Below are 27,551 nucleotides of genomic sequence, written 5' to 3'. Positions count from 1 at the left end.
AAGATATGCAGGTATGTGCATGGAGAAAGGGAATCACACCTGAGTAAAATATAATTCCCTTCCACAGTATTCAGTACCAAAGTAAAAGCCATGTACTGGATAGAGCCGCTACAGGAATATATACAAATATTTTATTGGGAAGTTGAGAAGTTGGCAATATGGGAAATCGCATCTCGTTAACAAGAAGTATTCGCCTCCGTGCCATTCGCACTCCCTGTTCTTGACTGTGTTCGGATTGCGCAGTTACCGAACTTCCCAAACTCACAACTTCTCCATACAGAGGCACATTTCACATGCTACATTCATGTCGGCATATACAAGGCCCCAGCAGATTGAACCTGTTGCAAAACGTGATTTCTCCGACCTCTTAATATGTGAAGCACTGTAATCCGCTTGGGCAGACACCTGTAGAGAATAGATTGAAGAACATGTTGCTGGAAAGTATTTGGCGACAACTTTCAGATCACGAACGACCGCTCAACAATACTGCTGGAAAGAAAAATGCGTACAAGGTGTATCTTACGTTCACTTGTCTAACTGACCGAAATAAGCAGGCTAAAGAAATGTTCATTCTGCGAAGTCTGCAGCCCAGGAACAGACGTGCGAGATGGTTTTTAGTTTTTTAATTGTGTTAACAAAAGTGCCATGAGCATTGCACATGACATTTTAAACCTTCCGAAAAAGTATTTTCATCCACTTGAAATAACCCACGATGTACCGATGGGCAACAAATTACAGTTTTAAGATTATAATGACAATTCTCTCGGATGCCCAAGTAGGCTGGTACTACCAAGCTAGGACTAAAAACAACTTCAGTCTTATTCATTATTCCACCCGAAGGTTGTGAGAAGGGCAATTGTCATAAAGTGAATAGTAGAGAATTGCATTGTGGTAGTGCAAGAGAATGAAAAATAAGTGTCTTTAGACTCCTTCACGGAGAGAAGCAGTAGCATTTCGCTTTTGGATGAACGAGTCAAGGTATTACTCGAGGCTACGATCCGGGTGCATACAGCATTTTATTTGCGATAGCAATACTGCAGAGTTTTCAAGCCGTCGCGTATCCCCGGCAGACGCTACGCTTGAACTTGAACAGCCGAGGAGGGGGAGGAGCAGAAGAAGGAAGATGAGCTTAAGTATCCCCAATAATGTAGCATCTTACAATGATACCACGTGATAGGGAAATATTGCAGCAGGCAAAAGAAGCTTCCGCCGTTGCTATCGCAATTCGATTAGGATTAAACAGAGTTAAACCCCAAATAATTTGTTTCATAGAGACAGTGACAGCCTTATCTATGAATGGACATCTGTAAGGCCTCATGCTTGGTACTATACCAGCATAAGGGCGCCGTGTGATCCGGATCATGCGTGGGAGTACACTGCCGCGGTTACAGAAGTTACTACTCAGCGAGCAGGAAGCACGAAAGCCGCTACCTTCTGCAGTTGCCAAAACACAGAAGGAATCAGGTGTGCCACCGAAGAGGCATTTACTGGGATTTTATGAATTCGCAAAAAACGAGCTCGTTGCTGAATAGCAGAATGACAGAGGCCTGAAAACCTGCTTTTCGAAAGTCGGCCGAGACGAGAGTTCAATTCCGGAAAAGGGAAGGTCTATTAGGTTTCTCTGGAGAGTTACCTGTTATACCGTCATCTTACACTCTTCTTTGGCAGAGGAACTGGTGGTGCCAAACAAGCTTCTGTTAATTATTCTCCACTTCGGTAGCGAGGGTATCATGGCTGGACACTAGCGATTAGCAGTACCGCTAACCTAATAATAGGAAAGGTTTACTGGTCAAATGTGCATGGTGACGTCACGCGTTCCGTTAAATCATGCGATTTATTGCAAAGGAGCGACACCTAAAGGCAAAGTCGGCGTAACCTTTTTGAGCAACATTAATCTGATTACGACTGCGTTCCAATGGGTAGCAGTCAATTTTATAGGTCAACTTTCGCCTAAGTCAGAGAAAGAAATCCGCTACATCCTTACTCTTGTTGACTTCGCTAGATTTTACCCAGATGCCATGGCACTTTCTGCTATTGAGGCTGCGAGCATCACGAACGCATTGTTGGAAATGTTTTCTCGAGTAGGCCTTTTACAAGTGATGTTCAAAGGTCTCGGACGGGGTTTCACTTCATAACTGATGCGAGAGGTGAGCGGCCTATTGTCCGTCAAGCTCTTGCGAATGACACCTTACCATGATATGAAGAATGGCCTCGTAGAAACGATCAATGGAACTTTAAATATGATGATTTACCGGACGGGTCAAGATTCATTTCGATCATTGGACCACTGTCTGACGCCGTTGCTTTTCGCTTATCGGGAGGTACCGCAAGCTATCTTGGGGGTTTTCTCATTTCGATTTAATTTACGGTCATCACTTGCGTGGCCCTTTCTGTGTTCTGAAAGAATTGTAGACCAATAAAAATCTGTATGGAGAGGTTCAAACATTGTGCATCTACCTTGTCGATCATCAGATCAGGCTCGAGGAAACATGTAACCTCGCCCACCACCACCCAGAAAAGGCTCGCACAAAACAAAAGACTTGATACGACCTCAAGAGTCGACGGCAAAAACTACAGACTGGAGACATACTTTTCGTTCTCATGCCTGCTGATTCAAACAAACCCTTCATGCATTGGTGACCCTTTGAAGTTGGGGTTGTGAAGTACAAAGTTGAATACTTTATTGACTTGGGAAGTGCAAAGAAAATATTCCAAGTCAATAGACTGAAAAAATATTAGGAAGGGCATATCAGTTTCCACACAGGGTGTATGACCGCTGTAGAAGTAAACATGTCAAACACTCATCCTACGTGTCTCCAGAAAAGCAGGTACAGTTACTGTATCCAGCGAATGTGTTGCCAACTTTTGGAACTTCCTTCCATAAGAAGTGCGCAAGAATATATCAAGTAGCTGACATATGTGGGTGCTGACTACTTGGGTTAAGTGTGAATATACGGCATGCATTCTTCTTCCTTTGTATTTCTTGTATTAGTGTTGTGTCTATGTTATGTATTACGGCTGTGTGAGGCTCGTGTTAACTGACAGCCTGGACAGGACACACCTCCCTTTGCTAGAGAATAGAACAGTTCCGTTGTAACCGTCTTGAAATGGGAGTAGTGTCATGAAGTGAATAGTAGAGTATTGCATGGTGGTAGTGCGAGACAAAAAAAAAAAAGAAAAAAGAAGCGCGGAGGGAGAACAATAATAACAATAATAATAAAAAGAGTGTTAGAGCGTGTTCGCTGGTCTTAAATGTTCTGGCTCGGGGTTTTGGGTTTTTGGGGCAATCCCTGTGACGCAAGCGTCTCGAACGGACCTCCATTTGTCGACATTACATCCACAGCCACTTCGCAGAATCCACAATACCGGATCTGGCGTTGCCGTGGACTGACAGGCGAGTGGAACCCTCGCCTGCCTCCGAGCGCGAATAGACCTATCCTGGGCGTGTAATTTCATCACAGCAATATTCAATGCATTGTTAACTAGTGTGAAAAAGATATTGACCAGCCTTAGCGAGAACAACCGTCATTTTTGTGAGGCAGCTAGGCTACCCAAATATGTTATTATTTCAATGGCAGAAGGCTTGGTAAAGACCTGTTGAAGCATCCGTTCAGAACAGGTCACATTTGTCAGAAATACGGCAGTAATTATTACATTCAGGGAGTTTTACATTGGCGCAAACGGGTGGCCGAGAAGGCAAATTTGAGTCTGGTTTTCTCACCTCCACACAAGTATTTAAAAGCGTTTAGAATAACGAACTCGGTTACAAGCTATCGAAACGGACTCATTAAGAAGCATGACAGTAAATTTGTGGAGTGCACACGAGGGCTGGTATACCATGTTCCTTCGACTTGAGGCTGAGTATATATATTGAACAAACTGACAGGTGCTTACATGAAAGACTGACAAAACAGTACTGCAATGTAGCATAACCAAGTAGGGACAACTTGCCTAAGCGCTTCTATGGCTGCCCTAGAAAAATCTGCAAACCCCTGATTGATGATTGCACTGTTCAGCAAGGACCAGAAATGAATGCAAAGGGGAAATAATCGAGGCACGCTTAATTCTCAAGAATGCAGCTATAGGCACCAGAACATAACCGCATAATCGATATGTCTGTCAGAGAACGAAATCGCGTTCCTTTATGATCATAGCACGAGCAAGCGATGAGTCTTATTTTTTTATTTTTTGGAGCTCTTTCTCCCTGTATATGCTTCCGTGCTCCAATTGCCATTCAGCTGCAAGCTAGCGCTTTGTTCTGTGTCCCTCTGCGCACCTCCCTGTTTGCGCTTTGGGCTTCGCCAACATGACCTGACTCCAGCAACTAGCCCAAGAAAGAGCCCTTCTGGAAGAATGTGCCGGAGGAAGACAGTATAGGAAACCATCAATTGAAACATAGAAATGCTAATAGGCACTGGAATGATGAGTGCGGAGTAGAACAGGGAACAAACGCGAAATTCTGACAGTATATTAAAATAGGAAGCAACAGATTGACTTTAGCAGGGAATGAAATATAAAGACAAGATACCTCATGCTGCTAAGTGGAGCAAATTGAATGACAAAGCCGCAGCGTGTAAATAGGGTAGCAGTTTAAATTCGAGAATGAAATAACAAATTTGTACGAAATTTCTTGATATTGCTGACATAGAAAAGGTCTATGCCGTTTTGTAATGTGCAATAAAGCTGATAGCGAGTAACGACAGGCTCGTAGTTGTGCTGTCATATTTCCTAGGCTGGTATACTTGAATGAATGTTAGTTACCCTTGAGTGGTACGGCTTATTTCTGAACATGTTGACTGGCACTTATCGACAGGCTTTCATTTATTTATTTATTTGCACTAAGTGTAACGCGATGTTTTCTCTATAAAAGGAGGGTCATTGAAACAAAAATATTGAACCATATAAAGCAAATGTACAACAATACGGACAAAATCAGAATACAATTTTCTCTCTGGTTACTTAACTTAATCGACGAACAGGTTTTACTTATTTCCTTTCTCTGTTGCAAAGGAGTTCCCGTTATGTTGACATAATTAATATCTAGGCGAAAAAAAATTCATTTTCGAGAATTTTGGAAACAAATTTCACCATAATGTTATTTTTTTCCATATGACTATTTTGTCCAGTGGCACAGTATCGCATAGTTATGAAGAATGAGAACACTGGCGGCAACAGCGCCGTGAACACACGGCGCAGGATTTGCGCGTCTGGAGTTTAAGCCAGCAGTCGTTTCGCAGGTCTCTTGGACGTGTTTCATGAGCAAGCGCCACCTAGATCTTGGTGGTGCAGCGTAAGGCAGACGTTCGCGTTTACCTTCTTAATCGACAGTAAGGGACTACCGGGCCTCCTATAAAATGAATGAGCAGCTTGAAGGCGTGTTGGGGTATTCCCAAAGTTCTTGCCATCCTTTTTTCAATTATCAAAGTTTTCCTTACGAGCCTCGTACGTGGAAAATCTCCGAGGCTGTTCAAGTGTATGCAGAGAAGTGGTCACTGCCTACCGCCACATGTTAATGATATCGCCTCCAGCGTTGCGCCATTTGATTTATCTTAGCAAGCCGAACTGCATATCAAAACAAGTGCTTTCACCTATGTGGTTACTTAAATGGCTTAAGCATACCTTTGCCGAAAACCCCGTTGTTAAAGCAATGCGTGCTCTCACGAAAGCGGAAACCATCAATTTCTTTAAGGGAGGAGGTTAGGGAATTTTTCGTGCGATCTACAATTATCTGCTTTCGTCGATGGCTGCCCTTTCCACATCGTGTCTTTTATTCGATACGTCATCTGTATTTCGTCCCAGAACACACAAGTGAAATATGCACATATGTGTTTAGTGAAATGCTTATACTTTAAAAAGTCATTTAGACTACCCCAATAAGTGTTCTTTTCCTCTTCGAGAGCAGAAAATGCTCGAGGGCAGCGCAGTCGACACGATACGACAGTCCACTCTAGGCGCATTCCACAATTATCTGCTTCAAATCTTCAAATGACGCCGCGCGCACCGCGCCGGCTGTAAAGTGGAGATGGATGTTCGTGATGTGGCTGGCAATCAAAACGTGCTCATCCTCCGCCGCTGCTACGATTGTGTGTCGAGGAGACCAAGAAATAAAGGGCAGGGAAGCTTTAAAACAGGGCCAGCAAAGATGTCAGCCTTTTCTGGTGGTCATGATTACTGACCATTCACCATTGTCAATCTATCATTGTTGTCCAGCGGCTGTTAGTGCAGGCGCCGGCATATGGAACAAAGTACCTAGCAAGGCTGCCATGACCAACTTGCACCCCATTAACTAAATGTGTAAATTGACGGCACGTTTTCGCCTTATTCATTTTTAATCCTAAGGCTGAAGTCACACAGTGAAAACTTATTGCTCTAAATTAATTTTAAATTTATTGAAATGGCGTTACCTAATATCAACAAGGTCGACTTGTAAAATCAGAACTGAACAATATGGTTACTGTTTATTCACAACACTGACGCTAACGAGGAACTGTGATATTTCAATGTAGTATATTTCAAAGAGAGTTGTTTTCTTATTTAGCGTATAAATTAGTCAAACAAAAACATTTTAGCAATCTAGTTCTTGCTAACTCCAAAATATATTCCATTGCAAGACCGCATGCGTTCTGACACGTGTTCAGTCGTGTTTCTAAGCAAATATACTTTTCATGATGTGTGTGGGCTATTCTGTCTCCCACGAAAGCGGTTTATGGCATGTAACTGAAGAAAAACAAGTAGGTTATGCTGTTTACGTCGACGTGTCGTGCAAAGATGTCGCCAATATCAAAATATACTTCAGGTGATGACTTGAAATGGACTGTTGGCAATTGTCACCGCGCGTATTTGACGCTTGATAATTGGCAAAGAGTGATTGCTTGCGTCGACAATAAAGTCGCCGCAGATGGTGAGCATCCGGCGCCCACTCAATGCAAGCGATGATATGTTGGCGACATCGCGGAAAAGGGGCAGCATCTGGAACTACGAGCGCAATTGTGTTTGAAATACTGAATATAGGGCTATAGCAATCCTTAGGACTCGCGTGGATGCACTAGAATAACTATCCGAGTGTCAATGTTATGCCTGGTCTACGTAAGTGTTGCGGACAATAAACGGTTAAATGCATTGAAACAAAATAAACAATTATACTGTAAGGCTTAGCTGAGGAGCAAAGAACAAAGTGTGGGAAAAGGGGAAGAAGCTCGCCATCTGTAAGTTAGCGCACCAGGCTAATGGGGAGTCGCGGTCTGTAAATAAACCTTAACAGTGTGGTGGCAGGTGCTTCAGTGATCACTATGTACCCTTATCTACCTCGTTGGGACCGACGACTGTCTTACTCCCAACTTTGACCGTGAGAGTGATTCAAAACGGTGACACACGGTAGTCAGGCGCAGCTGCACCTGTTTAGCAGCGCAACTATTAGCCTCGGACCTTTTCCGGCAAGGCTGGCGAAGACATGGATAAGTGGCTCACACATTACCAGCTTGTGACTAAGTACAATCGCTGGGATTCCACACTTCAGCTGGCCAACCTTATTTCTTGGATTTAACAGCACTGATATGGTTTTAGAACCATAAAGCCTCTTTAACTAGCTGGGACCGCTTTGAAGAGGATATTCGTAATTATTTTGGGGAGACCAAGGCAAAACGAAAATGCGCTGATTAGACTTTACTCAAGTCATGGGGAACGGTACTCGACATCCATTGAAGAGGTTATGAAACTCAGCAAAGCGGTGAATGCCTGCTTGGCTGAGGAAGACAGAGTTGGCCACCTCTTAAAGGGCATTGCGAAGGACCTATAAACTTTTTGAGCGCTCGAATACATTGGCTTCTGTCACGGCCGTCATCAAGCACTGTCGCACGTTGGAACCTATAAAGCTGCGCCGCATAAGCCCGATCTTCGGCCGTTTGTCTAATGTTACCACTGTTGCAATCGTAGAAACTTATGACCATTCTCATGAGTCTCCGAATTTACCTGAAATGATTCGTCAGATTGCCATGATGAACTCTTTGCCATAAAGATGTTGTGATCGTCAGTGCACTCCGCTGTAACAACTGCGCCCTGAACGTAGCTCCATCCTAGCGCTCTTCTTCTTGGGCTATTACCGCTCACAGTCATCTTGTCCGCGAACGCCGCAACAACATCTACAGCTCAGTTCTGCTCACTCGTTCCTACTACAGCGCGCAACCTCTCCCCAACGACATCAGCAGCTGTAGTTTGCTGGCCATTTCGATCTTGTCTCCCAGTGCTATTACCCGGACCGTGCTCGTGAACCACCGGTAAGTTACCGCTGTGGTATGCTCGGCCACATATCCCCAAATCGGCTGCCTCCGGATTTAGGTTCCACACTACCAGTCCCAAAGGTCGAATGCTTGATCTAATATGAGTTCAGAAGTTCCTGACTCGACCTTTCCACTCCCTTCCAGCTTGTAACGGTAGGCACCACCACGGAACGACTCTCGAACTTCTCACTGGAGCCTGACTTCCCCTGCTCGCTGCTCCCGTCGTTCGCCTTTTTCCCGCCGTTCTTAGGCGCCACCGCGAAACTAGCGTGTGTGACCGATTGAGCCATGGTCGCCAGGTCATCGATGTTGTCATATCCTTTACCGGTCGTTATGCTAAAAAAAAAACCCTGGAAGCGTTAGTGGACGGTATTTGTATTATGGGCTGCTAGAGAGTCTGTGATGACTAGATTATAAGAATCGCCTGGGCCGTAAATTTATGTTTGTCGAGATAGAACTGTCATATAGAACGTACAATAATTCACGAACTGGTATTATGCAACAATGAGTCATTAAGAAATCTTCGAGGCCTTGGGCCTCCCCTGTGATTCTCGTGGAAAAGCCAGATGACACATGGCGATTTTGTGTGTTCTATCGCCGCTTCAACTCTGTCACAAATAACGTTTCCCCGCTCCCGCACGTTAATGATGCCTTTGACGGCCGCCTTTCAACTTCCTACCCTTCCTCTGTTTGTTATGAACCGAATACTGGCAGAAATCGATGCAGGCGAAAGACAAAGAGAAGACTGTGTTCCTGACTCCAGATGGGTTTTACGAATTTAGTGTGATGTATTTCGGGCTGTTCAACGCTCCAGCTACCTTTAAAAAATTTATGGAGACCCTTATGCATGGACTGAAGTGGCGAATTGGAATGTGTTGCCTGGATGACATAGTGATTTTCGGGAGGACATTTGCCGAGCTTAACAGCCGTTTAGCTGTTGAATTTACCTGCATGGAGAAAGCCGGTCTCGTGCAGAGTTCTAAGTGCCTCTTCGGTGGACACCAGATTGTTGTGCTTGGACATATGATTCACAATAAAGGCGTTAGACCCAACCTACAGACGATTGAAACTGTCACCTGCGTCAAAGAGTCCAAATCTTTGAAAGAACTCAGGATCTTCTTGGGACTTCACTTGTGCAACCAGCGCTTCATCCACAAATTTCCTGACGTAGCCTACCCACTCGTATACCTATTGCAGAACGATATTCCTTTTAACTGGCCTCCTGATTGTGATTATGCGTTTTGCCAGTATAAGTTTCTTCTTACCACGCGGCCCATCCCCGTCATTTCAGCCCGACACCTCCCACTGAACTCCACACTGACGCCAGTGGCATCGTGTTAGGTGCTGTGCTGGTACAACGGCATGGAGGGATTAAACAAGTTGACGCTTACGCAAGTCGCACTCTTAAAACGTCTGAACGAAATTATACCGTGACGGAACAAGGGTGTCTGGCCGACGTCTTTGGCATACAGCAGTTTCAGTCGTACCTTTGGATGTGCCTTCACGGTCATCACTAAGCATCATTCACTTCGCTGGCTGGTGAATTTGTGCAATCCCTGCGGTTAGTTGGCCCGCTGTGCATTACACCTTTAGGAATCCAACTTCATAGCTTAATACAGAAGTGGTCGCTAGCCCGCCGAGGCTGACTGCCCCTCGGTGGTCCCTCTCGAAAATTACTCTTTGTGATGCCAACATCGACGACTGTCTTGCCGCCGTTTCCGTACAATTTCAGGATCTTGCCAGTTTCAAGCGAGAACAACGCAAAAACCAAGACTTGGTAGTCTTATTTGGAAAAGCTCTTCACCCGGCATTTGAAACCCCTTTTTGCATTTGCGATGGTTTGCTCTATTGAAAAAATTACTCGCCTGTCGTTGTGCGCTTTCTGCCGTCGTTCCGGCTAGCCTCTACTCCTTTGTTCCACTCGCAATGCACAATGACATTAAAACTGGGCACTTGGAGTTTACCGGGACCCTTACCCGCATTAGGGACCATTTGCATGGCCAATTATGCATCGAAAGACTCAGCATTATATAATGTCCTGTGTGCACTGCCAGCTGTTCAAGCTTCCTACAACTTTTCCGCTTAGCCGCATACATCCGGTGACGCAGCCGACCACATAATATGAGCAAATGGGTATCGACGTCATGGGCCCGTTTCCCAGTTCGTCCAAATGCAATCGCTGGGTCATCGTATGCGTTGATCATCTCACGCGTTACTGTGAAACTGCTGCCATCCCTTCCGCCATCGCCGCTGAGGTCTCTTCCTGATTCACGCTTTCGTCCTCCGTCATGGGCCTCTTCGTGACATCTTTAGTGGCCCTGGCCTCAGCGTACGGCAGATGGTGTAGAACAACTTCTGCGCTTTTTTACTTGCCAATTGCGTCAATCTACACCGTACTTCCCCCAGACAAATGGCCTCGTTCAATGTACAAACCGGACACGAGCGAACATTCTTTCGGTGTATGCCTACTCTCATCATAAGAACTGGGATGACGTCAGTTAAGTTCAGTTCAGGCGTTCAGTCGTGTCCGACTCTTCGTGACCCTATGGACCATGTCACGCCACGCTTTCCGGTCTCTCACTATCTTCTTAACATCACACAGCTTCATCTGCAATGCCTCGAAAATGCCATCTAACCATCGCGTTCGCTGCCTACCCCTTCTCCGGCGACCCTCAACCTTTCCCAACATCAAATCTTTCTCCAGCGACTCCTCTCTTCTCATCAGATGACCAAAGTAGCTGAGCTTTAACTTTAGAATTTGACCCTCCAATGAGCAGTCAGGGTTTATGGTCGACAATATCGACTGATTTGATCTTCTGGCAGTCCAAGGAACTCTTAAGAGTCTTCGCCAGCACCACAATTCAAACGCGTCAATTCTTCGGCGGTCAGCCTTTTTCACAGTCCAACTCTCGCATCCATACATCACAACTGGAAAGACCATAGCACGGGTTATACGGATCTTGGTTGGCAGACTAATGTCTCTGCTCTTTACTAGGCGGTCAAGGCTAACCATTGCTCTCTTTCCCAGAAGCAGGCGTCTCCTAATTTCATGGCTGCAGTCTCCTTCCGAGGTAATCTTGGCGCCCAAGAACAGAAAATCTGTCACAGCTTCCACTTCTTGTCCATTGATGCTCCAGGACTTGATAGGGCAAGACGCCATGATCTTCGTTTTTTAATGTTCAGTTTAAGCCCAAACTTCTCACTCTCTTCATGTACGCGCATCAGAAGTCTCTTGAGTTCCACTTCACTTTCTGCCATTAGAGTGGTATCATCCGCATATCTAAGGCTGTTGATACGTTTTCCAGCAATCTTCACTCCAGCTGAAGGCTCGTCCAGACCGGCCTTTCTCATGATGCACTCTGCATATAGGTTAAATAGGCAGGGCGACAGTATGCAGCCTTGCCTCACCCCTTTCTCAATCGGAAACCAATCAGTAAGACCATGCCCAGTTCTGACTGTGGCCTCTTGCCCTTCATAAAGGTTCCTGAGGAGACAGATGAGGTGAATTGGAACTCCCATCTCTTGGAGAGCTTGCCACAATCTGCTGTGATCTACGCAGTCAAACGCTTTCGCATAATCAATAAAGCAGAAGTAAATGGGTTTCTGGAACTCTCTTGCTTTTTCCATGATCCAGCGAAGGTTGGCAATTTGGTCTCTAGTTCCTCTGCCCTTGCGAAACCCAGCTTGCACGTCCGGAAGCTCCCGATCCACATACTGCTGCAGCCTACCTTGCAGGTTTTTTAACATCACCTTGCTAGCATGCGAAATAAGCGCGATCGTGCGGTAGTTGGAACAATCTTTGGCACTGCCTTTCTTTGGAATGGGGATGTAAACTGACCTCCTCCAATCCTGTGGCCACTGCAGGGTTGTCCAAATCTTTTGACATAATGTATGCAGTGTGTTAACAGCATCGTGGTTGAGGTTTTGAAGCAACTCAGCTGGAATACCATCAATTCCGCTAGCTTTGTTCTCAGCAAGGCTGGCTAAGGCCCATTCAACTTCACTCTTCAGGATGCCCGGCTCAAGATCAGTAATCACAACCGTCCTATGTTGGGTTTGCACATCCGGGTCCTTCTTGTACAGTTCTTCTGTGTATTCCTGCCACCTCTTCTTTATCTCTGAGGCTTCAGTGAGGTCCTTGCCTTGTTTGTCCTTTATCACGCCCAGCTTAGCACAGAAGCTTCCTTTGATATCTTTGATTGTCTTATACAGAGCTCTTGTGTTCCTTAATTGGCTGTTGTCCTCAACTGCTTGACACTGTATGTTCAGGAAGGCATTCTTATCTCTCCTTGCTATTTTCTGAAAATCCGCATTGAGAACCTTGTATCTTTTTCTTTCCCCCATACCTTTTGCCATCCTCCTTTCCTGAGCTATTTGTAAAGCCTCTTCAGATAACCAGTTTGCTTTTTTGCATTTCTTTTGCTTTGGAACTACCTTAGTAGCAACTTCTTGTATTATATCACGAACATCAGTCCACATCTCTTCGGGCTCTTTGTCTTCTAGATCTAATTCTTGAAATCGATTCCTCACTTCCACAGCATATTCTAATGAAATCTGATCCAGATCATACCTGAGAGGCCTTCTAGTTTTCTGCGTTTTCCTCAATCGAAGCTTAATTTTGGCAACAAGAAGCTGATGATCGGTGCCACAATCGGCCCCAGGCCTTGTTTTTACTGCTTGTATAGCGCTTCTCCATCTCTGCCAGCAAATAATATAATCGATCTGATTCCTGTACAGACCGTCCGGTGAAATCCATGTGTACAGGCGCCTCTTGTGCTGTTGAAAATGAGTATTCGCTATGGTCAGGTTGTTTTCTTGACAGAACTCTACTAGCCTCTGCCCAGCTTCATTTGGCTCACCAAGACCGAACTTGCCTGTAATTCCGGATATTTCTTCACTCCCGACCTTAGCATTCCAGTCTCCTATGAGAAAAACGACGTCTGATGATGGGGTGCGGTCTAAAAGGCATTGTAGGTCCGCATAAAATCTCTCAACGTCACCTTCTTCAGCAGCAGTGGTCGGTGCATAGACTTGGATGACGTACTTCCTCTCATTTCATATGCCTATAACACCTCGAAACTTGAAACAACTGTTCATAGTCCATTTTTTCTTCCATATTCCCGTCCGCCTCGACGTTCTCTCGACACCATTTTACCTTTCTCTCTCGACACCTAGCATTTTGTTTCCAGTACCATTTGCCTTCCGGAAGAAGCTCGTCAACTCGTCAGCTAATGCATCCTGGTTGCGCAGAACCGCTCTATGCAGTGCTACGATCATCCCCACAACGATGTCTGTTTCCTGTCCGGAGACTTAGTTTGGCTCCGGACGGCCGTCCGCAAGCACGGTTGGTCCCACAATCTGCTGTCGCAGTACACAGGTCCACGTATTGTGCTCACTCGAATCAATTATTTCAAGTACGTGGTGTCTCGTCACTGTACCCAATGCCGCCCTTCTCGGAAAACGCAAATTGTGCATGTCGCAAGAATGAAGAGCTGCCACTCTCTTCAGTATGGCAGACAGCCCAGGGGGGTGTCATTGTTATGGGGGACAGATGAGGCCGCATTCAGGAGCGAAGTACGAAGAGTGTGAACAGAGGAAAACGGTTCCCATCTGTAGGTTAGCGCACCAGGATAAGGTTTAGTAGCGCTCTGTAAATAAACTTTAACAACATCTTGCAGGGTGCTCTCCATTACTCATGCATTCTGTCACAGGGGTTTTGTAGATCCATTAGTGTTACAGAAAGGATCACATTGCGTACGTAATGCATGCGGCGGTGGCGCTGCGCGCACTCGGGATGCGGTCGCTTCCCCGCCGCCGGCCTTGCTCCTTCCAGGCAATGCTGAGGGCGGTCGTACGTCGTTGCCGCTTTCGTGCGTTTTATTTTGCTCGACGGGACAGGAGTTCCTGAAACATGCTTCCGGTTCGTATATTTCGCAAGCTTATTACCGTCGAAAACAAGGAGAACATTGAATGCATAGTCCTTTCCGCAGCCAGCCCGGAATAAAAAAATCATGTTCGACCAACTGCAGCGCGTCGTCTGCTGTACACATATGCCTTGGAAAATTAAAAGCATACCGGACGATATGAATGGCGAGCACGTCCGCTTTAAAGAAGGAAAAAACTGTCCGCACGGGTATGTAGGGAAGTGGGGAAGAAAACTGCCGCCTATTGTAGTGCGCGTGGTCCGGATTGGAATGTAGTGCCTCTGCCTTTCGGAGTGCTGCAAACATCTTGTGAGACGAAGTATAATCTGAGTTGCGCGCGTTCCCCCAAAAGCTATTCTCTTCCTGCTCCGTCGAGTCCGCTTGATGTCATCCGATCAATGACCAGTTTTCAGTGACGATTGATGGTGCTTGGCAGGAACTTCCTTGGAGCTTCGAGAAGCGTCTTCAGAAGTTTCCAGTGAGGGCGACGTCAAGTGCTCAAGTGCCTACAAAGCTACGCATTCTGCATGTGTGAAGTAGAGAGTGAAGTAGAGAGACATATCTAAAGTTATTTGAGCGTCTACGCAACGCCATGCGTGCGCTTTCTTGTAATACAGGTATGCGCTGATTCATGAAATCATGTCACAAAGCCGAGTTATGCGTGACCGGTACTGTTTCCTACCTGAATGCAGGAGCGGAGAGCGATTTGTAAAAAGAAGTACTCTCTTTCCCATACGCCTGAAGCCAAGGAAAGGCTACATCAGTGGGCGCGAAGTACAAAACGCGGCCACGTAGAGCTCAATGCAGGTAGCGCCGTCTGCGACAGGCACTTTGAACCCTGTTTCTTTGAATATCTGATGTTCTGCTTAGGTGATAAAATCGATAGGGTAGATAGCATAACATGAAAGATGCATATTAAATTAAGAAAACATGACAGCGCAAAATCATGCCATCTGAGGGCACAAAAGAACCCAACGTGACGAAAGCTTTGTGTCACCTTGTGGTGTTTTGTGTCTTGTGGTCGCATGCCTTAGCGCTGCTACGCTACTCGAATTCAAGATGCACAAACATCGCGTAATGAGGCATAGTAAAAAATAGTGAGGAGAAATGTGTTCGCAAATACACGCTGTATACACGCGTACACTGCATCTTCACAACGAAGATAATGTGAAAAGTAAAACTGCTCCTCCGCATGCCTTTCAGAGTGTCGTGCAGTGTACGAAAGCAAAAAAAAAAAAACTGAAATAATTGCTGCATCCACATTCAAAAAATTTTTTTGTTACAATATTTATTGCCTGAGGGCATCAGTGAGATTTAGAACGTTTAGGTTGTAGATTCGTAATTAACAGCAATGTCCAAGTGCAACCTATTCAGGTAATCTAAAACACTATTCATGTGCGAAAATTAAGAAAAACAGATGCTTACGAAAGCGCCCAGCTCGCCCGCGCCCGCACTCACCCGCACGCGCACCCGCAGGCCGACTGCATTCAGACTGCGTAGATCGCCAACGCTGCATGCATCACGAAGGCGACCGCTCCGCGGACGCGAGACGGAAGACAGCAAGTCTTTCCAGGGACCATAACGGCGGCTCCAGTGCGCTGCTCGCCAGCTGTGCTTCGTGTGACGTCACTCTCTCCTCGCGCATGCGCAACTTGTCTCATCGGGGGGTCCGCGAAGTGGCTCAGTGCATAACGTAGTATTGCTTCCGCAAAAAAAAAATCATGGAAGAGAAAGAGTTAGGAGAGCTGTGCACCCGCTTGATTAGGGGAGAGGTGTGGGGCAACAGGAAAGCTCTCAGCCTTAGTTTCTCTCGCTTGGTGAGTAATTTGCAAAGACAAAATATCATATAAAAAAAAACTACACCATCGTTTTCTAAGGTCAGCTTGTCTAGCCATCTTGCGGTAAGGCGTGAAAAATTGTTGTCTTTCCGAAACAGGCCTTTTAACAGCATTAGAACATATCCGTCAAGCCTCATTTCATAACAAAAACCAACGAACTAGGAAAGTAGTGTGAATTGGACAATCATAACGTATGGGGCACGAAAAAAGATGTCTTTCTGAAAATATAGATATATACGTCTCTGCAATAAATGTTTGCCCTATTTGAATGCAAAAGCAAAAATTCTCAGGAGCCGTGCTTCAATCTTGTAACGCCAAATTAACATACACTAATTCCTCGTTTTTTTTTTGTTTTGCCTTTCTGAAATGCATATGCATACAGAGGTATCGTTATTCATAAATTCAGTGAAACGCCAAGAGATATAAACCACTGTAATAAAAAGTATTCGACTGAACTTTATTATTCCAATTTCATTGAGCAATGTTTATCTTGCTTCCAGCAAATCAAGGCTGCACTTTGTGGACAACCGCGTCGTCAGTCAGGTTGCCAGCAAGATGCTGCAAGTTCACATTCCTTTCCCAATGTTATCGCCAAGGGTACCAAGCTTATGAAAGTGAGAACATGGCTTGCAAAGATTATGACGCTATGTTTAAACACAAATGGCAACAATTCCGCGAGAAAATAAAGTATTTTTCAGATGGGTCATGATAAATCAGTACAATAGTCTGTGCGAACGTTCTTTGCACTTCTTTGTATTTGCTGGCGCCTAATATTAGCGGGACTCCTTCCTGTCGATTTTATAACAAGATATACACCTGAATATACCTGACAAATTATCCTAAAACGTGACAGCTAACACTTTCTTGTTCCGTAGTTGCCACTTTCATATTTTTCCACACATGAAACTTTGTTGCTAGCTTTGAAATAATGATAAAAAGCTGTACACCTATTCCGTTATGTGACTTCATCTTCTGCAAAATATATGCTGTTTTCGCAGCTGAAGCCATTTTTTTTTTCGTGCACAACCCAGGGGTGTGCAATTTTTCTTCACAGATCATTTCTCTTCTGACCATCGCCACCAATACGTGACATCCAGTCTGAGAGAGACAGAGGCCTTCGCGGCCTTGGAGCATCGTGTTTAACTGGGTACAATGATCAGGAAAGGCAGGATTCTGCCGTTACTCTAGCATCCTAATGGCGAAGGCAATTTTGCCTTGCCTTTTTGCGAGGCCTTTTTGGCCTCGTTAAAACACATTGTTGTTGGTGGTCAGACGCACGATTTATAATTACTATTCATGGGTGCTGCAGGATCCATACTCCACCCGGCTTTTGAGTTCTTCTCAAAAGGTACTGCTTTTTACTTAAAACTGCCAACAACCTTCACTCATCACCAGGAATATGTTTCGATATTGCTATATACCCACGCGAGGCGTTAAGCAGATACATTTTAACATTTTAAATTATAACTTTTTTCTCAAATAATGCATGACGCTATCACATCTTAGAATGCTCTTCCAGGTTTGTCTCAGCTGAGACAAAAAATGAGAGGGAAGCTGGAACGTATTTTGCATCATTACTTTCCAAGAACACAGGAGAAATTTCAATTAAGCCAGTATTAGATAACGAACACAACGTTTGCACTTTTAATTTTTTATTGTTAGTGTGCTCATCATAGTTATTAGCAACTCAAGACTCATATACATGTATCGCCCACTCCCTTATTTACTCGAGGGTTATTTTGTATGTTTTGAATAGCTACAGCTATTTTACCTCCTTTCATATAATGTGATCAAGGAAAATCGAACATTTCGAACATAGCGCCCCGCCGCTCCTAAGTTTTATCGTCACATAGAAAAAATAACCTCGCGCTTGCAAGTGAGCCTAAGGACGGTAGAGGTTAGCTCATTGTTCAGCAACAAATAACTCTTACCAGATATATCAGCTTAGCAGGAACTTTCAGTTTATCTTTATTCAACTTCGGTTTGAATATTTTAATTTTACGTAAAAAAATAGTCATGCTACTACTTTTCATCAAATTGATATAGCGTAACGAGTTAAAATCAATTTTTTCTTCCGTTACTTAGGCTGGATATTTATTTCACCGCCGAAGTAAGTTATGGTGAGTGCAACATAACAAGTCGTAAAATCATTCTCAGAATCCCTGCACTACCGCTCAGTGAACTGTACCAGAACTCAAAGTCCAGCAAACATAGGCATATTCCTTACGTCCAGCAGAAATGGGCCCTGGGTTGGCACCCGATCTCGGCTTCACATAACCGTAAATGTAGAGCGATGGTGTTAACGCCCACGGATAGGTCGCTCAGCATCTTCACGCAGGCATTCATACGACTACCAAGATGAATTTGCTGGCTTGGGCGAATAGGAGAGAAATCGTGTGCCTTAGATTGCCCTCTGCCCAGTGTTTTAGTGTGGCCACTTTGGACTGCCTTTTCCTATCCACTGATTACGCCGACTACGTCGCCAACACAACTCGAGCCAGAAACAGGCGCCTAAAACAGCGGGTTTAGAACATATCGACACCGATTTATTTCGACGGCGCGAATTGGCTTTATGGAATAGCAGTATCGTGCCTGACACATCATTCAAATGTGCTGTATATATTAGATACCCACTTATCCCTCTCATATAATAGCATATCACGTGTTGGCAGCTCTCACAATTTTAGCCTTGTACAGTGGCCTCGTACATCGCACTATCTTTTGACCACTGAGAGGCAGACTGGTGCACATGGTTTGCAGATGCATAGTTTTGCAGAAGCATCCCCTTAATTGTGCACTCACAATCTCAGTATCACTAATGCTGCGCCAAACTTGATGCCTTGTTTTTTTGGGAAACTGGGTTTTTAGTTGAATTACAATAGTAATTCTTCATCGCATTTCTTCGCAGCTTTGAAGAACGCAGCAAAAATGAAAGACCAGCTTAATGAATTTGTGGACACCTGCGTACCAAAACTTCATATCGAGACAACTGTGTATGCTCCATGGTTCACGAAGGAAATCAAGAAACATCTGAACAGAAAAAAGGGGCATATAAAAAGTACACTCTGACTAACACACCCCACGATTGTCAAAGGTATAGGGAGCTGTGAGCTGTTGCATAGAAAAGTTTAAAAGGAGCTGAGGATTAATTTTTCAGTCACGCAGTTCCACGCCTGTTGAAAGCAAATCACCGAAACTTCTGGCGTGTCATTAGTTCTAAAGAAAAAAGCGAGTCGATAATGCTAAATACATAAACAGAATTTCAGCATCTGTAGAAGCTTTCTCGGAACATTAAGTAATAATTTCAGCAAAGCACTTAAAGACGAGTCTCCTATCCCCGGGTACAATCATGTTCTTGACCCATTTATTGCTTATTATTGTATTCCTATCACCATCACAACAAATGGGGTTCTTCGTGCGATTGATAGACTTTCATTAAACTGTAGTCCCGGTCCGGATGGCATAAGTAATAAACTTCTAAAGCTAACCTCTAACATGTTGGCGTTACTGTTACCACTTTTATTCTAGCAGTCTGTGAACAGTAGCTGCATTCAAGGCAGTTGGCGAACAGCACTCATTACACTGCTAAGTCTGGGGATATTTGTATTCCTAACACCTATTGACTGATTTCTCTGACATCATTGTGCTGCAAACGTATTTATATATATATTTGCAAACATAATTAACGCCTATATATAAGCTACCTGTTACTTGAAAATCAGCATGGGTTTCGGTACCGGCATTCTTGTCAAACCTAAATATTTAAATTAGTTACAGATCTCCATCTTACAATCCACAGCACCTTGTTCACTGACAAAATTTTCTATTTGCTTTTCAAAGGGCATTGACCAGGTAGCCCACAAGCGCCTCATCACAAAGGTGCATAACTTGCAACTTGACGAATAGTACTAGAAACTAAGGAGAAGAATTTTAAGCACACAGGCAAGAATCTGTATCTTCGAATTGCATAATATCAGGTTTTAAACATGTTAAATCAGGTGTACAGCAAGGATTCGTTTTGGGCTCACTTCTGTCCTAAAATTAAATAATGATATCGCAACATAATTACCTCCTCCATACGTCTTCTTGCCGACGATTGTGTCATTTGTAAAACAATTTGTAATTCTAACGACACTGCTGTTTTTAAAACATATCTAGGTAGTTTAAGTACTTGTATAGTGTTTGGCAGATGGAAAAAAAACACCGAGAAAAGAAACAGATCACTTTCTCTGCACTTTGCATTACTCAAGTAAACCATTACATTAAAAAATCAGCGTCATTGAGCGCAGATAAACTTTCAAATATTTAATCGTTGTTCTTTCACCAGACCTCAATTGGAATAGCCACATAAAATGTATCACTTTCAACTCTATGAAAAATCATGCCTTCTCAAGCGTTGATTGTCTGTCTTAAACTAACCCTAATGCCAAGCTGTACGCCTACACACCTCTAAGTCGGGTATGAATAGATTATTTTTCGGTAGCATGGCACTCCGACAAATTTACATTATCCAGCTCTAAAGCATGTGTGCAAAATAAGGCAGCCAGTTTTATTTGACGGTCGTATTCAATATACCAGAGAGCTTCTTGAATAAAGCAATATCTAAATCGTCTGGACCATGATTCATGACAGAAATTATTTCGCCTTTCGTTGTTCCACTCCCTCTAATGCAATAATTCATCCTTTGCGCGCAGGTACATCAGAGCAGCACATCACATATCTCGTACCGCCCACGCGCATAAAAGTCTGGATTTTCCTGCGCAAACAAATATCAAAATTTCGCATTAGTCTTGCCTATAAAGGATTGAAAGGCTTCACCTGTCACGATGTGGGCATTTACGGAACATCATCTTTCCGCTCAATATTACTATGATTTTTAAATACAGTGTAACATTACAGTCTGTTTGAACTTGCCGCCTTGAGCCTGTGCTTTGCCTTGTACATGAACATATTGTTAAATGGCGACAAGCTAGAAAACGGCACAACATGGCAATAAGGGGGGGGGGGGACAATTTAATGGCTGGCCTAGTGGGAAGGCTCCTCTCGCGTCACTGCCGATCTTCTTCGCTACAATAATACTTGGTTTTTGATATGCTTCACACACCACCTAGCAGGTGTTTGGGAGTGGTGGCGTAGAGGTAGAACATCCGCCTCGATGCAAGAGGACCGTGGTTCGAATGCCTGGTTAAAATGTGCGTGCCGATGGAATTGCATAAACAGACTTGGGGTGCAACATAATTCCGCTAAACACCTCCGGCAACACACTCCCGCGCCAGAACAGGAGTGGGCCACTTTGGTGCAGCAATTGGCCACAACCTCCCATGATTAGTCTTACAAAATCCAGGCCCTCGGTCACCCGCAGCTGCAGAGTAAGTGACAACGGCGACGGCTAGACCTTTGAAGCTGTCGGGGGTGCTAAAAATTTCTTGCTCTGCTGGACAGGACACCATTGTAAACTGACCCCGGAAAAGCTTGATGTTAGAACCCTATCTAATAAGGCTAGTTTAGGAGTGCTGTTAGAGCAACCAAGAGGGCACAAAATGGGATATCATAGAGCTCAGAAATGTTAGAAGGTCAAGTGAGGCATATGCTGTACTCAAGGATGGACATGTACTGTAATCTAGAGCTTTACCATAGAGGCGAGAACTAGGAGTAAGTTTTTACGTGTGACACCATCACTGATGCTGCTGTAAAGTATATACCATATGTCAGATGTGCTCATCGCAAATATATACTGCTTCCGTGTGCCGTGCTGACTGTCCCTGGTGGTCGTAGCGTTCTTTACGTCGCCAACCCGTTGACTGTTCCAAGTTTACATCAAAAAGAAGGCCTCCTAACCAGAGCGCCCAGCTCATGGCCTTGCTGCAACGATTCAGCGCCTCCTTCGGCTCTCATCTAACTTCGCTCGAACGTACAACACCTGTTCACCATCATATCGATCTCGGCCTCCACGCACAACTGCTCCAGCGGCCCTACCAAGTCTCAGGTCCTGAAATCTGCTTCATCTAGGACCAATTAAGTGACGTGCTCGATCGCTCAGTGATCCAGCCCTCTCACAGCCCGGGTTTCTCCTGTCGTGTCCGTAAAGAAAAAGGTAGGCTACCGCTGGCTTACACAATTAAATAGGACGTTTACCCTCTCCCTCGCATCGATGACGCCCTTGACTGCTTGCAGGGAGCTGAATACTTTTGTTCATTAACCTACGCTCTCGCTATTGGCAGGTGCCAACGGCTGAAGCTGACCGCCAGAAAATCACATTAATAACGCCTGACGTCCTATATAAGTTTATTATTATTGCCTTTCGGTTTGCGCAATGCTCCAACCACATTTAAGCGCATAATGGACAATATCATTGGCGGGGTTAAATTGCAGATATGTTTTTGTAACTGAGATTATCTTGTCGTCTTTTCTAAGAACTTTCCATATCATCTTTTGCGCCTCGAGAGTGTCATTTGATATCTGAACGGCGCAGCCTTGCAGCTAAATTGAAAGTATTGTCGGTTTGGTGCTCGACAGCTGGTCATATTTGGACATGTCGTGTTCAAAGACGGTGTCCTGCCAGACTCTGTCAAACTTCGTAAAGTGTAATGAGCCAGTGTATGTCGTCTGGACAACAATATTGTTAGGACGGGCTGGGTGGACGAGGTTTGGACCTGAAGCCCGGGTCGCACACCGAAGCGAATCAGACTGCGCAATGACGATGTTTCTCCTCAGGAGAAAAGGATAAAGATGAGGCACCATATGCAACCATGTGAGCGATGAAGCGCCATACAGCGCTCACACTATTTCCCTTGCGGTAGTTTAAGCTTCCAGCCTGGCAGCATTTATACCGCAGTATTGCTCCAAATAAACGGCTCCGTGCGTGAAACATGTACAACTTCAGTTTCACGGTAACGGCAGTCCGGAGGGTCACAAACACGGTAGACGCGATAGTTGACAGGGGAGATTTGTCCAAAAACTGCGTACGGACCGTTGGAATCGCGCTGGAACTTATCATAATGTCCAGGAGTGCATAATGGTGTCCAAATAATAACTCGTAGCCGGGACAGAACAACACTTGGTGGTTGGTTGCATCGGGGCAGCACATGCGGTCTTTCTCACTGATTTCAGTGTTGAGGCGAGCAAACCGGCGACATCTGGCCATTCGGGAGATGGCCTGGTCAGAAAGATATGATGAGGAGCTTGCAAGTGTAGAAAGGAAAGAAGCATAAAGACGTGTAGCGGGAGAACGGCCACACACGAGGAAACACAGGTTGAAACAAGTGGTCCGCTGTAAAGCCGTATTGTAGGTGAACGTAACAAAAGGAAAAAATCACGTCCCGATTTTTGTGGTCCTGGTCCACGTAATAGACAGCATGTCAGAAAACATGCGGTGGAATCGCTCAGTCAACCCTTTGGTTTACTGGTGATAGCTGGAGGCCATGCTGTGAAGTGTGGTATAGTCTTCAAGTATGTCAGCTACAATCGCAGACAGAAACGTCCAACACCGGTCACTGAGAAGGATTTGAGGGGCTAGATGGCGCAGTACGAGAGCTTGCAAAAAGGAGGTCGCGACCTCAGACGCTGTGCCATTAGGCATAGCAGCGAACTCAGTGTAGCGTGCTAGTAGTCGACCGCGGTGACGATATAACGATTGGCTCGTGTGGACAATGGAAGCTGCCGGTGTGAGTCGATGCCGACAACAGCGAAAAAGTGACAGGGCAAGGTAAAACCCTTAATAGGCCAGCGGGAAATGATGTAGACCATTTACAGCGCTGGCACGGAAGAAAAGAAAGAAAAGCAGCGACGTATTTTGCCTCGCTTGAGGAGAGGCCAAGCTAGAGGAAATGGCTCTTGACGCGTTGGTAAGGTTTGTGAAAGCCTAAGTGAACGGCTGTAGCCTCATCGTAGAAGAAGAAGTGGAGGTTTCCGAACGTCTGAAGCTAGCGCTCTTCCACTTTTCTAGATTTTATATCGCTGTGAGCTATTTGTGATCTCGACATCCTTCGGGATGGCGGGCGCACGACCCCTGCGCCCACCCGCCACCATCGAACAGGCTACAGCGCACTCGACGGGTCACCTTGATGTTGCGGACGTGGCGCTTCCAGACTCGGCAGATGACTCCACAGTAACTGAGATGGATTCCGACAACAGCTACACGCCTGTACAGTCGCGCTGCCTGAAAAGGAAGCTGCGCCGAACATCAGTAATGAGTGAGACACCAAAGAAGAATGCTGAAAAGCAAGGGATCTTTTCCGGGGCCTTCGTACCAACAACGGCAACGGCGAATCTGAATGTGATAAACAGACAGCACCTGACGCAGTTTTTCGACCAGCTGGATCCCGGTGAAGTTGACGAAGTCAGAATTAATCCCTGGAAGAATGTCCTGACCGTGGATGTCAAATCCCAGGCTACAGTGGACAAGCTGAAAGGAATTCGTGCGCTAGGCAACATGCCGGTCCGTTCCTTTCTTGCACATGGGAAAAAGACTACTGCAGGTGTAATCACCGACGTTGACCCCGAGATAAGTGAAAGCGATCTCTGCACGCTGATCAAATCTACGGCGCGCATTGTGGATGTTCATCGATTCGGCCGCTCAAAGTGCGTTAAATTAGTCTTTGAAACTGAATCCCTCCCATCCCACGTTAAAGTGGGCTATGTGAGACACCCAGTTCGGATGTATGTTCACAGACCTGTTCAGTGCCACAAATGCCACAAGATCGGACACGTGAGCGCCGTTTGTCGAAACGAGGTATCCTGCCGTCGATGCGGCGGTACGCATCCTCATGACGCATGCCAGACGAAGACTGTCAAGTGTGCGAACTGCTCGGGTGCCCATGAAGCGACGGCTAAGGACTGTCCTAAAATTCGGGATTAAAAACGTATACTAAACAGATGGTGAGAGATAACTCGACTCATCAAGAAGCGGCCGCGTCTATTCGTCGTCGCAAGCGCCGTTCCCGACGCCGACACAAGGAATCGGAAGGCAAGCCTAGCCTGGATAAGTCAACTTCAGAGTTAACGTCAGCTCAGGTGCCACAACAGATTGAGTCCAATCCCGTTAAGAGTACTCTTGCTGTAATGTCGCAGACAGTGTCACAGGCCAAGGATCAGACAGAGGCTGTTGTATTACCTACCGCCTCTGATGCTGAGTGGCCAGCTCTACCATCAAAGGCCAACGCCAGTCCTAATCCCAGTTTGGCTGCCGCACGTACTGAAAATTCCGACAACCCCGACAGCTAGCAGGTAAAAGAAATGTTGAAACAGCTGGTTCGTTCAATGCGGGTGCTGCTCTCCAGCATCAACACGCAAACAGCAAAGTTTGCTGTTCAGTTTTTGGACGTATTTGAGCCGCTCTTGGCGGCATTGCAATGATTCACAATGGCGCAACAAACTAACCCCACCTCTGTGACGATGCACTTGCGCCGCAGTGTAGTGATGCAATGGAATGCCCGAGGCCTGTGTGGTCGGCTGAGTGACTTCCGACAGCGGGTACAGAAGTACCGCTTTCCTGTGATTGTGATCTGTGAGCCCAACATGCCGGCTACTTTCCGCCTTTCTGGATATGTTCTGCTATGGTCTAGAGAAGCAAACGAAACAAGCAAAGTGCTGGTATGTGTACACCAAGACATTGCGTACGTCCGCCATGCTCTGCAGCCCCACAACACGAACCACTACATTTGTTTGACGTTAACCCTGAAAGGACGAGTATGTTCTGTAATTGGCGCTTATATTCCACCGAGGGATGGCTTGGACAAATCATATCTATTTTCAACAATCCGGTGTTGTGCAGCTCCTCGTATTATTGTGGGGGACTTTAATGCTCACCACCCTCAGTGGGGTAGTGCAATAATGAGCAATAGAGGAAGAGACCTGGCAGACTTTATGCATACGCAAGATCTCGTCAATATAAACGACGGCTCACCGATTTTTCTACGCGGAACAACCTACAGCAGCTGCTTGGATGTGGCGTTTGTTTCCAGAAGCCTCCATCCCTCCGTTTCTTGGTGTAGTGATGTGGAAACACATCGGAAAGATCACATACCAACGTACATATGCATCAAGTGGTTTGCACCTGCCACTTCACCTCGTGTGCAATACACTTTAGGGCAGCGATGGAGACTTCCAGCGTGGACCTCCAGTCATCATCTCAAATAGAGGGACTCATTACTTCCTCTCTCAGTGAGAACACTCGCTATGTTAGTGTGCCGATGTCAGTGTCCAGCATCGACGTGGAATTCGAGTGGCTTCGCGCGATCCGTCGGCGGGCTGTAAGGAAGCACAGAAGAACGAAATCCGCGCAAGATCTCGCACTTTATCGCCGAGCTAAACGACAAGTTTTGCGTCACCTGGAGAGGTTAGGACGACAACGTTGGAGACAGTTCTGCTCATCATTGGATCCCCGTAAGCCCCTGTCGCGTATCTGGCATGTTGCGAGAAGCTTGCGCACACCTTCGCGAGAAAGGCACGCTTTTCGTGCCCTGGCCCTTTACCAACGCCGCAATGAGGTTGACGTAGCTGAAGTTTTTTGTAAAATGGTTGTGGGCACAAACCAGGCACAGTTACCAATTTCAGAGGTTTTTGCACCACCTTCGCAGAATGATCAATACGACGTGCCCTTTACAATAGCTGAATTAGACGCCGCTCTTGCTTCTTGTCGACATTCATCTGCACCTAGTCCTGACGGGATTACTTATTCAACCTTATCGAACCTAGGCAAGGATAGTAGAACTGCACTACTTAATTATTTCAATGATATATGGGCTTCTAGTACTGTTCCTGAACACTGCAAAATTAGCCGCCTGGTTGCTCTTTTGAAGCCTGGAAAGCCTTCTCTCGAACTTACCTCATACCGGCCAGTTGCCGTATCAAGCTGTGTTGGAAAAGTTATGGAGCGCATGGTGCTGGCAAGACTTGAGTGTTATCTAGAGAGTAATGATCTTTATCCGAATATGATGACTGGATTTCGCCGCGGACGCTCTTCCATTGACAGCGTCATCGACCTTGTGGCGACAGTAGAACACGAAAAGCGTCACCGTCGACTAGTAGCTGCTGCATTTTTAGATATAAAGGGAGCTTACGACAACGTCCTCCATGAAGCTATTCTTGACGGACTTGACGACGTGGGAGTTGGTGGCCGGCTGTACTTGTGGATTGTAAGCTATCTCATTGGCCACTTTGTTTACATGACTACGCCTGAAGGAGATACTACCCACTTTCAGGTCGGTCGTGGAGTTCCACAGGGAGGAGTTCTCAGCCCAACTTTATTTAACGTTGCGCTAATTGGCCTGGTGAGTGAACTGCGAACTAACATCCACATAAGTGCATATGCTGACGACATCTGCATCTGGGCCTCTAGTTCGACGCGCCCACAACTACGTGCGAGATTGCAACGAGCTGTGTCATTGACATCGATGCACTTACGGCGTCAAGGTTTATACTTAGCGGCAGAAAAGTGTGCAGTGATTGCGTTTACGGGGAAATGTGTCAGCCGCTACCAGATTACCCTTCATGGAGTCGTAATACCATACGTC

General features: G+C 45.5%; 1 protein-coding gene across 2 annotated transcripts in view; it reads left to right on the top strand.

Moving 5' to 3' along the window:
- LOC146170900 (uncharacterized) overlaps positions 1-19,536 on the top strand; it is a 63,318-nt gene extending 43,782 nt beyond the window's left edge. Inside the window, exon 7 of one of the 2 annotated variants that reach the window (XM_084586717.1) lies at positions 18,947-19,536. In XM_084586717.1, coding sequence (XP_084442843.1) covers positions 18,947-19,107 — 161 coding nt within the window. In that variant the 3' untranslated portion in view covers positions 19,108-19,536. Of the gene's footprint in view, positions 1-16,538; positions 17,001-18,946 lie in introns of those variants that run through there. The other variant, XM_084586716.1, reaches the window with a different exon arrangement.
- Positions 19,537-27,551: the final 8,015 nt, after the last annotated feature.

This window comes from Amblyomma maculatum, unplaced genomic scaffold, assembly GCF_055883805.1.
Source record: "Amblyomma maculatum isolate TAMU_Amacu unplaced genomic scaffold, ASM5588380v1 scaffold_28, whole genome shotgun sequence".
NCBI lineage: Eukaryota > Metazoa > Arthropoda > Arachnida > Ixodida > Ixodidae > Amblyomma > Amblyomma maculatum.
This window is presented reverse-complemented; position numbering and strand designations above follow the sequence as displayed.